We start from the raw sequence: 15,458 nt of genomic DNA, 5'->3' as shown, positions 1-15,458 counted from the left end.
CAGACCATTTGAAGAAGTTTAGTATAGATTAGTTAATTTCTTACCACTTGTACTGTTAACTGCTTTGATTTCTCTTTCTTCATGTCATTCAGGTGTGTCTCCCACATGCACTGCATGTTCCTTGATGAACATTTTCACTTAGTAGCCGTGTGGTTGTTCTTGGTATTATTTTAGAGCAGCTTCATAGAATTACTGTAATTATTTAAAGTCTAAACAAATTTTGTCTGAACAATCGTTAACTATGCAAAAACATACCACCAAAATTTTTTGAGTAATAATGGCAATATGGCATCATTTTCAACAGGCTTCCTGAACTAAGGGGTAAAAAGATTAAGTTTTTAAAAGTAGCTACACAGACTTTAGACATAGTTACAAGTTATAAGTCGAAGCATAAATGTATGACGAGTTATATAGTAGTGTATGCTACTGTAACTGTCAAGTATTGCATACTATGACCTTGTACTGTATAATATTACTGGACGCTATTATAACGTAAACCTCACAAAGTTTCCCTTCATCTTTGTAAACATTATTATAGACATAGATTGAACCCAAAACCTTGTTTTAACTCCGTACCTAATATTCTTATAGTTTAGTTTTGTACAGTCATTCTTGAAGAAATAATTAAAGAAAGAAATCTATGGCAGAAAAAAGTATTTGTATTGTTTTGCCTTCCACAGTCTGCAGTGAGAGTAAATAAAATACAAAAGCAGCTGTGGATACAACCCAGTGTTTAATTACACCTGAATTGAACTCTGTTGATTTCACACTGTAGCTGTTTCTTCTACACTGCTCTTTTAATTCTGTAAGTGTTGAATGAAAGCTTTTATTGTTATGATATACATGATGTACACATGTGACTAGTACAACAAAGTTGTACTTTTTCTATTTCTTTTTTTTTGTTTGTTTCTTTAAAGTTTAGTAGAAAACAATGGTGGAGAGGCTTAAAAGTGCATGGCTCAAGAGAAAGCAGTGGCAGCAGGTGATTTTGAACTCTCAACTTTTTGATGAGTAGCTTTAACAGTTGATCCACTACAACCCCTAAACAGACCAACTAGCTTGCTAACTTTTTTTTTTTTCCCCTTTTTTTTTCTTTTTTTTTGTAAGGGCCTTCGCAGAGCAGTTCTACTGAGATTTATAGTAGATGTTAATTTAAAAAAAAAAAAAAAAAAAAAAAAAAACCTAATAGAAAAAGGCAATACAGCCAGCCTCATTTATGTATAGTATACAGTAGAGAGTGCTGTGTCTTGAAAAATTAACCGCTACCAGCCATGCTGTTCAATCAGGTAGGATTCTGCGCTTGCCAGTTGCCAAGTTCATTTCCAGCTTCCTTACTTGACAGAATTGATCAATAAATAAAAATGGATTTTCTAACTGCCTTAAAGTTGTAGCACTCAGAAACTGTTTCCTTTCTAACACTTACTGGCAAAGCTTGTCTATCACCTTTTGTCTATCATCTCAGGATGTGTGTTGGAGGCTGCTAGCTGGGTGAGAGAGAAACTGAGCTGGGTTTTTCAGTCACAAATATATCCATCCGTCCATCCATTTTCCATACTGCTTATCCTACACAGGGTCATGGGGAAGCCTGGAGCCTGTCCCAGGGAACTCGGTGCACCCTGCAACCATGGGTGCAACCCTGGATAGGGTACAAATGCATTACAGGGCACAACCGTACACATACTCGCACATTACAGACCATTTAGAAATGCCAATCAGCCTACAAAGCATGTCTTTGGACTTGGGGAGGAAACCAGAGTACACAGAGGAAACCCCCAGAGCACGGGGAGAACATGCAAACTCTGCGCACACACAGGACGGAGGCTGGACTAGAACCCCCAGTCCCGGAGGTGCGAAACAAACGTATATTTTAATTTTTTAAAAAATCAAAAACCTAATGACTGTAGAAATACTTCATTCCATATAAACAGACGGCCTGTCTAATCACAGTACAATGCAAGCAACATCTAAAAAAGCTTTTGTCCTCCACATAACTCTAGAGCTGATTCATCACTGTCGGTGGTCAGCAGTAGGTAGGTGTTCTTACTCCGCTGTAGGAAGAGAGGAAACGGATGTGGGTGTTAATTCGACACTGTGACAGTTGAATCAAAGCTGAACGTTAACTCAGTAGGATGTTGTAGGTGTTTCTTTCTGACGGTAGAGGTGTCGGTGGTGATGGCGGCGCAGGTGGGCGGGGCTTAATCACATCACAGAGCAGCAGCATCTTAAAGCTCAGCAGCATCTCCACCACTGCGCAGCATCACGGGGACCAGCACCAACACTCCAGCCTCACCCAGCCTCAACACAGCATGAACTCAAATTCCTAGAAATCTTAATCATGAACGATCGAGGTCGTGAGAATTAATTCAACGACTCGTCGTCTACTTTTCTGTCGATTAGTACTTGTGTGTGTTTTTTTCCCCCCCGGACCGCACAAGACGCGCCCCAAGTCTTCAAAATGGCCGAGATCACCGAAATACGAGCAGCGTACGGTGAGTAGCCTCAAGTCTGCTTTTGAATATCTACACATTTACTACAGTATCTTTCATGACGTTATGAAATAACCTTCAGTTCACATTCAAATGTGCTAGTACAGCAACTGCGTTGTGTTGTGTTCAGTAGGCCTGTACAGTATGTGTGAATTAGAGCAGGGTGTAAACATGCGCTTCTGTCATCTCTGTGTGAAATACAGTCAAAGACTCATAACGCTCGTTATTCACATATGTTTGTTAAGTAATACAAGTCTTTTATTATTGTTGTTAGTGGGGTTTTTGTTGTTTTTTTTTAAACTCAAAATCCGCCTTTTCCATGTGTTGGTCTTCAAAATATATCTTATAGCTGCTCTAGAACCTAAACAATAATAAATAAAATTATATATATATATATATATATATATATATATATATATATATATATATATATATATATAAAATGTGTGACTGAGCAAGGTTTGCCTATGTAATAAGGTGTATTATTGATTAGAACCTTTGCATGATGGGTCATTTTGTAATTATGGAGCTGCCTAAATACCAGTTTAGGAATAAACATTCTGCTTATTTGATATTATTGGATATTATACTTGTAATTAAACTTTGTTTTCCATCACTGCACATGTTAAGTGCTAGCCCCAGAGATGTCTCAGATTGCTGTAACCTTGTCTGACTCATACAGTCTCATACTGGTCTCTCATTTTAGGAGTGAGTTTCTTGTTTATACATACTGGTATTTATGTATTTTTGAGTTCTTGGTATTATTGGTGGTTTGCAGTTCTTTGAAATGATGTGAGTAACATGCATTCCTTAACATTTGAGAATATCTGATGATCCATGCGACATGTGACATGTCACACTGCACTGGTCTTGCTATGTGTGCATGAGGCTGGTGAATGAAACTTGATGCAGTTTAAGATGGGGATATTATTATTATTATTATTATTATTATTATTATTATTATTATTATCCCCCTTGTTATATTATAAAATCGTTCATTGAGTGATTAAGCAACATGTCTTGATGTTACCCGACAGATGTGCAGCAAGATGAGTGGAAGGAGTTTGTGAGTCCTTCTCCAGCACTATTTCAGTTAAACATATAGAAAGCACTTTAGAGGAAGATTAGAGTCGTTCAAATGAGCTTTGTCCTCTGGAAAAGATTTGATAAGTTCTGAAAGTTGTTGGTGGGCTATCACTATTTAAATAATAAAAAAAAAAGTAATGTGGTCTTCTGACAGAACCTTTCATCATTTACCAACTTAAATAGCAGTAAATTGCAGCAACCAAAAGCAAGCTTATTTTGTCAGCCACTCTTTCCTGACAGGATTTGTACTCCCACCCCCACACAAAAACCAAAAACTAACCCATTATGGTCATGTTGTGACGATACTGATGATGTAGCTACAGCCATTATTAGTGTGGGCTCTTTTGAGGGACTGCGTGACGTGTATTGTAGGCTACTGTATGCGGTGCCAGCTGGTGCTGGCCGTGGGAGTAACATAATATGTCTTCCTGAGTCATGCTACTGAAGAGGAGGAGAGGGAGAAAAAAACAGTGTCTGATCACACAGTGTGGTTCAGACATTGATGGATTGTCTGTGGAAGATCTGTGTGTCTTTCTACTACAGAGCATCTCCAGTATGCTGTACGAGTTGAAAATGATTTCCAACTATTTGAGGACATATTGTGCTAGCAGAAGAGTAAATCCACTAAACCAGCATTCTAACAGAAATCCTGAATGTATTTCTGGGATATATACATATATTTCCACACCTTTATGAATATAGACTCAGTCATCTAATCTGTAAAATATCAAGTTCATGGCATACAAATAGATGGTCAGCTTTCTGCCAGCTGGCAAACCTAAAATGACATAAGCACTGTTATAGCCATGTAGCAATGTTTCTACACACTGCTGTGCCATGTCACATTTCTGAAAAATACCTGCCTATACTCTAGAAAAAGTCATTAAACTGGGCTTTTATGTGACATGTACGTTACTGGGGGTACCCTTAAGAAAACCTTTCTACCTTTAATTAGGAGAATATAATTGTATAGAATGTAATTGTATTATGTATGTAAAATACATATTTGGACAATGAGCAGGACATTTCAGTTACTAAAGAAACACAAATGAATGAAATTGGACTATAGGGGAAACCTGTACTTGGGCCTTTTAGAAGCATGCTCCTCATGTTATGACCTTTACTTAATCAGTGGAGTCATCTGTTAAAAAAAAGGTGAGATTAAACATGAGCACACACAGGCTTTTAGTCTCGCTCACATCATGTCTCCAGTTACAGGTTTTACAGAGCGGTTCAGATACCAGCAGCTGCTCCGCCTTTTGCTGCATCATCCTACTGCTCGCTCGCGTCCTGGCTGTTTTAACTGCTTACGTTCAATGCTGCCTTCAGAGCCAGCAGTAACACACCTCAACCAATTAATGTCTGCCTTGATGAGATTAATTTGTTTACTCTGCTATGTTAGACCTTTAAAGATAAAAATGTTTGTCCATTTAAAAATGAAAGAGACCGAAATGAAGACAATACGAGTTTGTTAGGTGAGTAATTATCTGTGCTAAAAGGGTGGAGTGGTGGCATGGATGAGCCTCAGTGATGCTGATGTAGGCCTTTTGATGTTTCAAACACGGTTCAGTATTTAGCTCGAGGCCGCTCTCTTCCGTCTGTTTTACTGTGCCTTGTGAGACACAGAAACTACATGATGGTGTTAATATCCATTAGAGGTTTTCAAAACACATCCTTTGTTTGAATCAGTATTTGCTTTTAGGGACTTGTGGATGTAAGGTGAGGTATACTGTCATCATCCTGGGCCACATCCTGTGCTGCTCAGTTCTGATATGATGTTCAAGAACATTCTGTCCTTTTTCTTGCACTGTTAAGGGTATCGTGGTATCATGTCTGTGGTGTCATGTTGGTTCCACATGAAGATTTGTGCACTGGAGCTGCTGGTTGCAAGATGAATGTCTAATTGTAAATCTCTTGCCAGAGATTTAAATTTAAATTTTACAGTTAGTAAATTTACAATTTTATAATTGTAAATCTCTTGCTGGGGTGTCCTTGCATCCTTTTTTTCCTGAGTCCTTGAGAAACCTGATAACAATTGTACAGAACCGTAGAGTTCAAATCAGGCCAGTTTATTCATGGCTTGTGAGAGTTGGATCAGACAATGGTTTGTGTCAAATTTTGATTGCAACATTGTGTGTGTGTGTGTGTGTGTGTGTGTGTGTGTGGTTGGGGGGGGGGGGGGCGGGGGGTGTGTGGATGCACGCTGTCCCCTGGGGTTGTTTCCAGGCGACTGGAGCAGCTGGCTTTGACAACGTTCCAAAATCTGACATCATCGTGCTGGAATCCCTGCAGTGCCCAATGGCTGGGAGCAGCCCGGCTTTGTCTATAGATGCATTAGTAAAGAGCAAATGGAGCTGGAGAGGGGAACACAGGAAGTTGCATTTAATCATGCCTTTTGTGTGTGTGTGTGTGTGTGTGAGAGAGAGAGAGAGAGAGAGAGAGAGAGAGAGATTCTCATTTAGACAGACTTTCTCCTCTTTGACCTTTCTTTCACTGGTTGTGTTAGCATTAGTGTTTCTGAGCCTAATCCTAGATATCTTTCAATCTTTACATCTTTCTCTGGAGAGTAGTGAGAGTATGTATGGGACACACTACACCAGTCTGAAGTTATCACACCAGAGATATGATGACTTGCAATTACTCAAGTCATCTTTTACTCATAGAAGATGACTTGAGTAATTGCAAAAAAAAAAAAAAAAAGTTTGTTGGATGAGACAGTGCTGTTGGCTACAGTTCTTTATTTGCCCTTTGTGCTAATGAGGATGCTCAACAACTGTGTAGATATTAGACTACTAAAAGACATTACAGTGTTCAGATGTGCAATAGGGCATAAAATGTTGGACTTAGTCTGTCCATAATTATTAAAGTCCCCATGAAATCAAAATGGAAGTTCTGTGGCTTTTAGTATGAATATGTTAGCCTTCAAGTTATCTGTAAGCTCCAAAATATTTAGAAGATATATGCATTCAAAATGTACAGTCTCTTTCTACCACCAGTAAGGATTGACAATTTTGATGACATCATTCTGCACTTCAGCTTCTCATATAGATTTTCTGTCCAATCAAATACGCTCTAGAATCTGCAGTGTCCCACCTCCACCATTATAAACATCACTTTGCCGAAGTTGCTGTTTCTGAGCGAGAGAAATCATATCAGCAAGCAAACGTCGTAAAGGTGTCTTTAGCTATGAGGACACGCACGTTTTATAGTTTTCTAACTGTCAGTTGGTTAAAAAGGAAATGACTTGAATACGTTCACGTTCTTGCTCGGGCTCACGTCCATGATACTAACCGATAAGTACGGCTTAGCCGGGCTCTGAAGTAATCAAAACACTATCGGCTATTTAAAAAGGGAGAAGTGCCACTTGATATGTCCCGCCCTGATGTCCTGTTTCAGCTGAAATTATGTCAACACGTCAAATAACGTTGCTCATTCCAAGGCACTTGGGGACTTTAACCACTACTCAATCTGCAGTAAATAGATGTGTTTAGTCTCAGTGAACCTAAATGCTTTGCATTGTAACCTGCCAGTCGCTAACTACTCTATTCCTCATTGTTAGCCATATCTCTGAATATAGACATGTGTGCCTTTGCAGCTTGCATACCGCTCAGTATGCTAATGTTACTATCACATTGTGCCATAAATATGCAGTCACGTTGTATGATAATATGAACAGAATGTACTTCTTCAGGTGCCATTTAAAAGCACAAACAGGTACACACCTACTCATTCTCTGCAGCGTCTGTCTCATCTTGTCTCAGAGGTCTCATTAGGACACGCACACGCACACACACACACACACACACACACATACACACCCCAGCCCAACCCCAGACTAGCTTTCTGGCAGCTCGGTAACAAAGCACTGCAGCTCCTCAAGCTCAAAGGCCATCAGCGCAGAGGGAAGCTCAGTGCCTCTGGGGAGTGTCTGTATTTTACACTCATTACACACCACCTGATAATTCATCCCCCCATCACCATTTTGTTTCTTTGCTCTGTTTATTTCATTGTTTCTCTTTAAGAGAGCAAGCACTAAAAGCTGAATACTCGCTGTATATTGATTTAGAAATTTTTTTTTGTCCTGCCTTGGCAATAATGCTTGCATGAGGTTCTGGTCATCAAATAAATGAAAGCATCAGATGGAGTATTAGCAGTGAACAGTTATTGGTATTTCTGGCACCCTGTATGGATGGCAGATATCAATACAAATTCCCATCCAGTGATATAAATGGATTGGTAACAAAGTTATAATAATAGATAATTACCACAACATGTACCTGGCCAATTGGTAAGATTTGTAATCCATACAAATTGAGCCAGTATACTGTTATTATAAAAAATCACTAGTAGCTTTTGTTTGGCATTTGTTTTTTCATCAGAAGGATAAAGTCCGATAATTAATGTGTGCCAGTATATACTGTATGCAGCCCATATTCTGGTACTGTTTTTAAAAGCTCGTAATAATAAAAAAGACATGGACAGCAATCCCATACGTATCCAGCAGTAATACATGACTCGACTGTTGGTTTATTTTGGATGAAATTTGTTGTCGTTTTCATTATTATTTCTGTGCTTCAGTGCTCTTTGCCAAAGCTTTGCTGCGTGCCGGCTCCTGCCGTGTTTCTGTCACGCTCAATGGCATTCTACCCTCCTGCGTCCCCACATTAATACCCACCAGACTGACTGAATATACCGTGCGTAGCCAAGCTAAATGATTGTATTTTTTTTCTGTGAGACAAGTCAGCCTGATGCCACATTGGCAAAGCTTTGGCACAAAACACAGGACACAGGACACCGGACAGAGACATAAACAAGCCTGTGGGCCTCCTCCCCTCCCTATTCCTCCCGCGTCACTACACCTACCTCTCCATCTCCAAAACACTTCACTCCAAACCTCCTCTGCCATCTTCCTACCCAGCCTCTCACAGCTTCCTGCTCAGTTTTGTATCATATTATATGTTCATTTCATGCTTGGACATTATGTAATGCCCAACATGCTAACACACCATACCTTCTGACGCAGATGTACCTTTTTTATGTCTAGATTTGTGTGTGTGCGTGTGTGTGTGTGTGTGTGTGTGTGTGTGTGTGTGTGTGTGTGTGTTTTGGTTGCTATGTCTCTCTGAATCATGTCATCCTCCCACATTCACTCTGTTTCTCACTGTCTGTGCGATTTATTTCTGTCCCACTTCGCCATGCCCATGGTGTCAGAGCCTCTCGGCTGCCGTTAAAACAGTTCTTTAAAGAAATCAACTCTGTAAATTATTAAATGAACAGAGTATACTACTATGACTTGAAGCTTTTTAAGCTCGAACACAAATAAATCAATAATATTATGTAGTAAAATACTAAAATACTTCATTTATTTGTCTAGTGGTCCTCTCTTCACCTGGGGTATTTGAGCATATGCTCATAAATGTATTATGAACACACAATGTTTTGATTTTAAAAAATGTATATATCGTGTTTCATCACTCTAGGTTTGTCGCTGTTTTACAATAATTGTAGACAATAACTTTGTGCTTAAAAGCCCAGTTTGCTTCTTTTTTCAGATATGTCCCCTGTACTTGCGGGCTTCATCGGCGCCGGCGTACTGGTGGTTGCAGTGGTGGCCTTAATCTTTGTGTGGACATGCTGCCAAAAACGCTACCGCAGGATGAACCACAAGCTCCATGGTGTCCAGACAGAGTGTGGTGACCCATTGACAGACCCGCCTTACAAGTTCATCCACATGCTGAAGGGCATGAGCATCTACCCAGAGGCGCTGACCAGCAGCAAGAGAATCGTGCGACTCGTGCGTCGAGCCGGCGGAAATAGCGCTGATGTTGAGCGAGAAGGCAAAGGGTGTCCTGTTGTGCTAGTGGACGTGGGGGCCGAGAAGAGTCCGATGGCGACGCCTCAGTTTGAGGTAGGTGGTTTAGATGAAAGCGCTCACCCAGCTCCACGACTAGAGAGGGAGCTTCCTGTTCACTCAGACTACTGCTGCCTGGAGAACAGCTCAAGCAGCTCAAGCTCAAGCACCACGGCATCCAGCAGCGCCACGCCCTTCACGGACGAAGCCGATCGCGGAACCCTCAGCCTCACCATCGACTACAATTTCCCCAAGAAGGCGCTTGTGGTGACTGTACTGGAGGCTCGAGGGTTACGTGCTGTGGATAGCCAAGCAGGCAGTGCTGACCCTTACATCAAGATGACCATCTTGCCTGAAAAAAAGCACAGAGTGAAGACCCGGGTCCTGCGCAAGACACTTGAGCCTGCCTTTGACGAGACGTTCACGTTTTACGGTGTGCCATACAGCTCGGTGTCGGAGCTCACGCTGCATTTCCTCGTGTTGAGTTTCGACCGCTTTGCTCGCGATGATGTGATCGGCGAGGCATTGGTGCCACTGGCTGGTGTGGAGCTCAGCACAGGCAAAGTGCAAATCACACAGCCAATCAGCAAGAGAAGCATGCAGGTGAGAGCAGTATCCATCCTTTACCTCATATATAACTGAGAATAAAAAAATTCTAGCCTGTAAAGCTAGTTCATTTTTTTTCATGGGACAGTACTAAAACACTTTCACAATCCAAGTATTTTTATTTTTTTATTTTTTTAACTCCGCCGTCTATTAAATGCCCAGTAATTAAGAGGATTAGGTCAACTCTGGATTAACACCCAGTTCGAAGGATAGAAACAGTAATCAGTTGAAGTTGTTTATCCTTGTGCTCAGGGAAAAATTTTAGCACTCAAGCTTCTGAAAAGAACAGAATTCACATATAGATATTTCCAGTTTATAAGGGTAATACCTAATGTACTGTACTTTAAAAGGGGGAATATAAAGGGGATTTTTGTAATTATCAAGCAATTTACATTTACAAGTTACAGGTAACAAACAATGGCTCTGAGGTTGTATTCAGTTAATACACCACTGCTAAAATCGGACGGGAATGTACTGTAGAAAGTGGACATAATTTATTTTTGAGAACTCATGGAACGTTCTGAACTGCAAACTAAAAATAAACAGAAGACGGAGAAACAGCGGGTGTTACTAAAACACGAAAACCACCAGTGAGGACCGTGCGCATACATACACATGTGGTTATTATACTATTATATTAGTGGAAGGGAAGCAGACTATGACTGTGCTCAAATTTTAGTCTGAAATATATTAACATTGTGAAGATAGCAAAGAAATGAAGGCTCCTTTTGTACAAGAGGTTCGTTTGAATAGGGCAAGCATTCTCAGACTGTGAGTTTCATCCTCCTATCCCAGGTTACATGGTGTTATATGAGAACTGAAAACATTATACCGGGATGAAGGTTTACTATTCCTTGTAATATTCATAGATTTTATTTTCTGATGTTTTCATTTAATGTGCGGATTAATATAAATAACTAAAGTCACACTTCATGTCCTGTAAGCTATGACACAGTTGTCACTCGGATTAAGCGAAAAGCTGAAAAAGAAACCTTGGTGATTGTTTTAGCAGAACTACTGTGCTGTCTCTAATTGCAGGCTGAAGTGCAGCGTGGACTAGTGGGAGGTGTTTTTATAATAATAATAATAATAATAATAATAATAATAATAATATATCGTCCCTTTTGAAAAGGTGCTTTACATAGAAAAAGAAAAAAACTGTTAATAACACAATACAATTCAAAATAATATTAACAATAATACTAATAATAATAATTGAATTTAAAAAACAACCTAATTCATCAAGTAAAAGCTATCCTAAAGAATGTGTTTTGAGAGAAGATTTAAATACACTAAAAGACTGGGCTTCTTTAAGATCTTCTTTAAGAGCATAAGAAGAAAATGCCCGCAATACGTAAACGATTCCGAGGGTGAGTTAAAAGACCGGAATTGGAGGAGCGGAAATCATGTTTTTACTCCATAAACAGCTTGCTTTGTTAGCAGCATGTAAGCATGAATAGCAGATGTCTGTAGGAGGGGTGTAGGCTGTATAAGAAGGGTCCAGTGTACACGGCACGTTCACGAAGCCCTCAGATGAAAAGCACAGCTATGCTTTTAGCATTAGACAATGGCATGTGCTGCACCTACCATTACAGATCCATGATGCAGAATAAATCTAGGAGTAAATAGAGTAGATGAATGAATGATTGAAAGGTAACTGAAGAAGGTTGTTATGTGTGGGTTTTTGCAGTGCGTGAGCCGTGGGGAGCTGCTGGTGTCTCTGTCGTATCAGCCTGTCTCTCATAGACTCAGTGTGGTAGTCCTGAAAGCTAGACACCTTCCCAAACTGGACATCACTGGCCTGGCTGGAAGTGAGTACACATGTGCAAACACACACAGATTTTAGGTTATATTTTCTCTACATTATAATTCTTTTTTTTTCCAGTTTCATTTTTATTGAACATTTCTGCTGAACATTTCTGTTGAACATTTCTCCTGAACATTTCTGCTGAACTAAACATTTCTGCTGAACATTTCTGCTGAACATTTCTGCTGAACTAAACATTTCTGCTTGTTACGAATCGTAGACTGGAGGCGGATGCAGGTGCAGGTCAAAGTCTTTATTAACAGTAGACAAACATAAACGGGAACCGCATCAGCCGTTTGGCACACACTATACCAACTATAATACTGCGCGAAGTGTGCAGTCACACGGGGGGTTTAAATAGCAAACCTAATTAACCCAAAACATGGACACCTGGGGCAAATCAGAGACATGATCAAACTTAATTCAGTGTCCAAGCGGGAAGCGAACGAAAACAAAAGAGTCACGTGACCAGTCAGAAGCTGTGCCGCAGTGCCATCTGCTGGCCGTGGCGTAACAGAACCCCCCTCTAAAGGGTGCTCCTCGTGGAGCACCAAGAACCCCCCTCCAACGGGGGTCCCGGGCCCCTGTGCGAGCTGTCTCTCGCTGCCACGGAAAGCGAGGCAGCCTCCGTCGGGCAGCAGAGGGGCGGAGCAGCACCCCCACCGGGGTTGAAAGTCGGCGCACCGCCCCCGGCGGCACTGGAACGCTGGGCGCCGGCTCTGGAATGCAGGGCGCCGCCCCTGGCGGCACTGGAACACTGGGCACCGCCCCCGGCGGCTCTGGAACGCTGGGTCTGGAATGATGGGCACCGCCCCCGGCGGCACTGGAACGCTGGGCGCCGGCTCTGGAACGCAGGGCGCCGGCTCTGGAACGCAGAGCGCCGGCCCCGGTGGCACTGGAAAGCTGGGCGCCGCCCCCGGTGGCTCTGGAACGCTGGGCGCCGGCTCTGGAACGCAGGGCACCACCCCCGGAACGCAGGGTGCCACCCCTGGCGGCTCTGGAACGCTAGGCGCTGGCTCTGGAACGCAGGGCACTGGCTCTGGAATTCAGGGCGCTGCCCCTGGCGGCACTGGGACGCTGGGCGCCGTCCCCAGCGGGACTGGAGAGCTGGGCGGCCTCCTTGGCCGGGCAGGGCAGCAGGACAGCTTCCTCGGCCGTGCAGGGCAGCGGAACGGCCTCCTCTGTTGGGCTGGACAGCAGGACAGCTTCCTCGGCTGTGCAGGGCAGCATGACAACCTCCTCAGCCAGGCTGGACAGCGGGACTGCCTCCTCGGCCGGGCAGGGCAGCGGGACGGCCTCCTCAGCCGCCTCAAGCTGTCCCTCTGAGGTCGCCATGTTGACCTCAGGTGGGAGCTCCACAGCTGAGACTTCCCTGTAGGCCTCAGGCTGGAGCTCTGCTGTCCTCATTGCCCCCCCCAAAAAAATTTCTGGGCCAGGCTTCACCTCTGGACTGTGCAGCGTGGTGCAATTCCCCTGCAGTGGGAAGCCCCAGATGCTCAGGTCACTTTGCTGGCTGTGTTGCACGGCGTCGCTCTTCGGCTGCGGGGACGGGGTAAATGGCGCGAGGGATGACGCGGCACGCAGCTCGGCTTTGCACTGAGCAATTTCCTCTTCGAGCTGTTTGCTCATCTCCAGGGACGAACGGTAAAGCGCCCAAATCCTGGCCTCTTCAGCGGCGCTCATGGATACCTGCTGCTTCCGCATTTTTGGCGCAGTATTCTGTTACGAATCGTAGACTGGAGGCGGATGCAGGTGCAGGTCAAAGTCTTTATTAACAGTAGGCAAACATAAACGGGAACCGCATCAGCCGTTTGGCACAAACTATACCAACTATAATACTGCGCGAAGTGCGCAGTCACACGGGGGGTTTAAATAGCAAACCTAATTAACCCAAAACATGGACACCTGGGGCAAATCAGAGACATGATCAAACTTAATTCAGTGTCCAAGCGGGAAGCGAACGAAAACAAAAGTGTCACGTGACCAGTCAGAAGCCGTGCCGCAGTGCCATCTGCTGGCCGTGGCATAACACTGCTGAACATTTCTGCTGAACTAAACATTTCTGCTGAACATTTCTGCTGAACATTTCTGCTGAACATTTCTGCTAAACATTTCTGCTGAACATTTCTGCTGAACTAAACATTTCTGTTGAACATTTCTGCTGAACATTTGCTCTACATTATAATTCTATGCATCTTGTAGAATGTTGCTATATGTTTATGAATTATTTTTTTGTGAACGCTGCTTCAATATATATTTTTTAAAATTATAAATATATACTGAATATTTAATTTTATGGGAAAAAAAGATTATGTGTAATAAACTAATAACTAATGTAATGAATAAACATGTTTTTTTTTTCAGACCCGTATGTGAAAGTGAACGTGTTCTACAACCGCAAGCGCATCGCCAAAAAGAAGACTCATGTGAAGAAATGCACGCTGAATCCTGTTTTCAACGAGTCCTTCATCTACGACGTGCCCGCTGACCTGCTGCCTGACATCTCTATCGAATTTCTGGTTATGGACTTTGACCGCACTACTAAGAACCAGGCCGTGGGGCGTCTGGTGCTGGGAACACACAGTCCCTGCCCTTCTGGTGCCACCCATTGGCAGGAGGTGTGCCAAAACCCACGCCGGCAAATCTCCAAGTGGCACAACCTTGTCGAGTATTGAGGTTTCTCCTGTCTGTTAAACAAATACACACACAAACATACGGATACACAAACATATACAGTACACAATCATATACACAAACACACGAGGGAGACCTCAAGGCCCTAAGAGAGAGACGATGAATTAGAGCACTTCACATGGACTTTTGAAAAACACAATGAACTTTTGCAACAGCTATGTAGTGATAGTTCTCAAATAGTCCTTTCTAAACAGTGCCGGTTTAGCCATCAGTGACGCACACGCTCTTACACAAACGTACATACACATACACACTGACCAATAGTAACTTAAGAGACCAAAATATTGCACACAATGTACACCATTTTGAGACTGTTAGAAGTACACTCTTCTGAACTTAGCATTGATTGTATTTATGTTTAAATTAAGGTGTAACATGTCTGCTTCCACAGACCTCACTACACTGCTGTAGTTCACTGTACCGCATGTTTGAATAACACAAGATTTACTGTAAAAAAAAAAATGCAAGAAACCAAGCAAACAGCAATCAGTGCTGAGAAGTGACGAGATGTATAATGACTTTCAAGTGACACAGTACTGTGCAAACGTTTTAGGCACATGCAGAGAAATGCTGTAGAGCCTTCAAAATAATGAAATGAAATGTTTCTACATTTTAAAAAATAAAATAAAATACCTTAAAGAGCAGTAAACAGTAGTAAATGAAACAAAGTCAGTATTTGGTGTGACAAAAATAAAAACAGTAGTCTCCAGTACAGTTTCTGTAGTTTTATAAGGAAATGAGCTGTAAGTTTTATTGAGCATCTTGCAGAACCAGACACGGTTCTTCTGGAGACTTTCACACTTGCTTCTTATTCTTGCAGCAAAACCCAGCAGCCATCATTGTGGTGTTTTTTTTTTGTCTGAAAAGTGTCTCTTACGCAATATGCTACTTTCTTTACTGATATTTAATTTTGTACTGGAAAACTAAT

The 15,458-nt window shown here is 42.2% G+C and overlaps 1 protein-coding gene across 1 annotated transcript; it reads left to right on the top strand.

Moving 5' to 3' along the window:
- The first annotated feature begins 63 nt into the window (after positions 1–63).
- syt11b (synaptotagmin XIb) lies at positions 64–15,193 on the top strand. The gene is made up of 4 exons (XM_053628613.1): positions 64–2,489; positions 9,125–10,026; positions 11,720–11,840; positions 14,201–15,193. Exons 1-4 carry the CDS (start codon positions 2,456–2,458, stop codon positions 14,509–14,511), a joined length of 1,368 nt encoding a protein of 455 aa, XP_053484588.1. The 5' UTR covers positions 64–2,455; the 3' UTR covers positions 14,512–15,193.
- The last annotated feature ends 265 nt before the right edge of the window (positions 15,194–15,458 follow it).

Source organism: Ictalurus furcatus, chromosome 1 (assembly GCF_023375685.1).
Source record: "Ictalurus furcatus strain D&B chromosome 1, Billie_1.0, whole genome shotgun sequence".
Lineage (NCBI taxonomy): Eukaryota > Metazoa > Chordata > Actinopteri > Siluriformes > Ictaluridae > Ictalurus > Ictalurus furcatus.
Note: the sequence above shows the minus strand (reverse complement) of the source record. Positions and strands in the feature narration are given on the sequence as shown.

Coding starts and splice junctions, on each gene's coding strand:
- syt11b (XM_053628613.1), top strand. CDS start 2,456: ATGGCCGAGATCACCGAAATACGAGCAGCGTACG. Junction 2,490..9,124: donor CGAAATACGAGCAGCGTACG/GTGAGTAGCCTC, acceptor TTCTTTTTTCAG/ATATGTCCCCTGTACTTGCG. Junction 10,027..11,719: donor TCAGCAAGAGAAGCATGCAG/GTGAGAGCAGTA, acceptor GGGTTTTTGCAG/TGCGTGAGCCGTGGGGAGCT.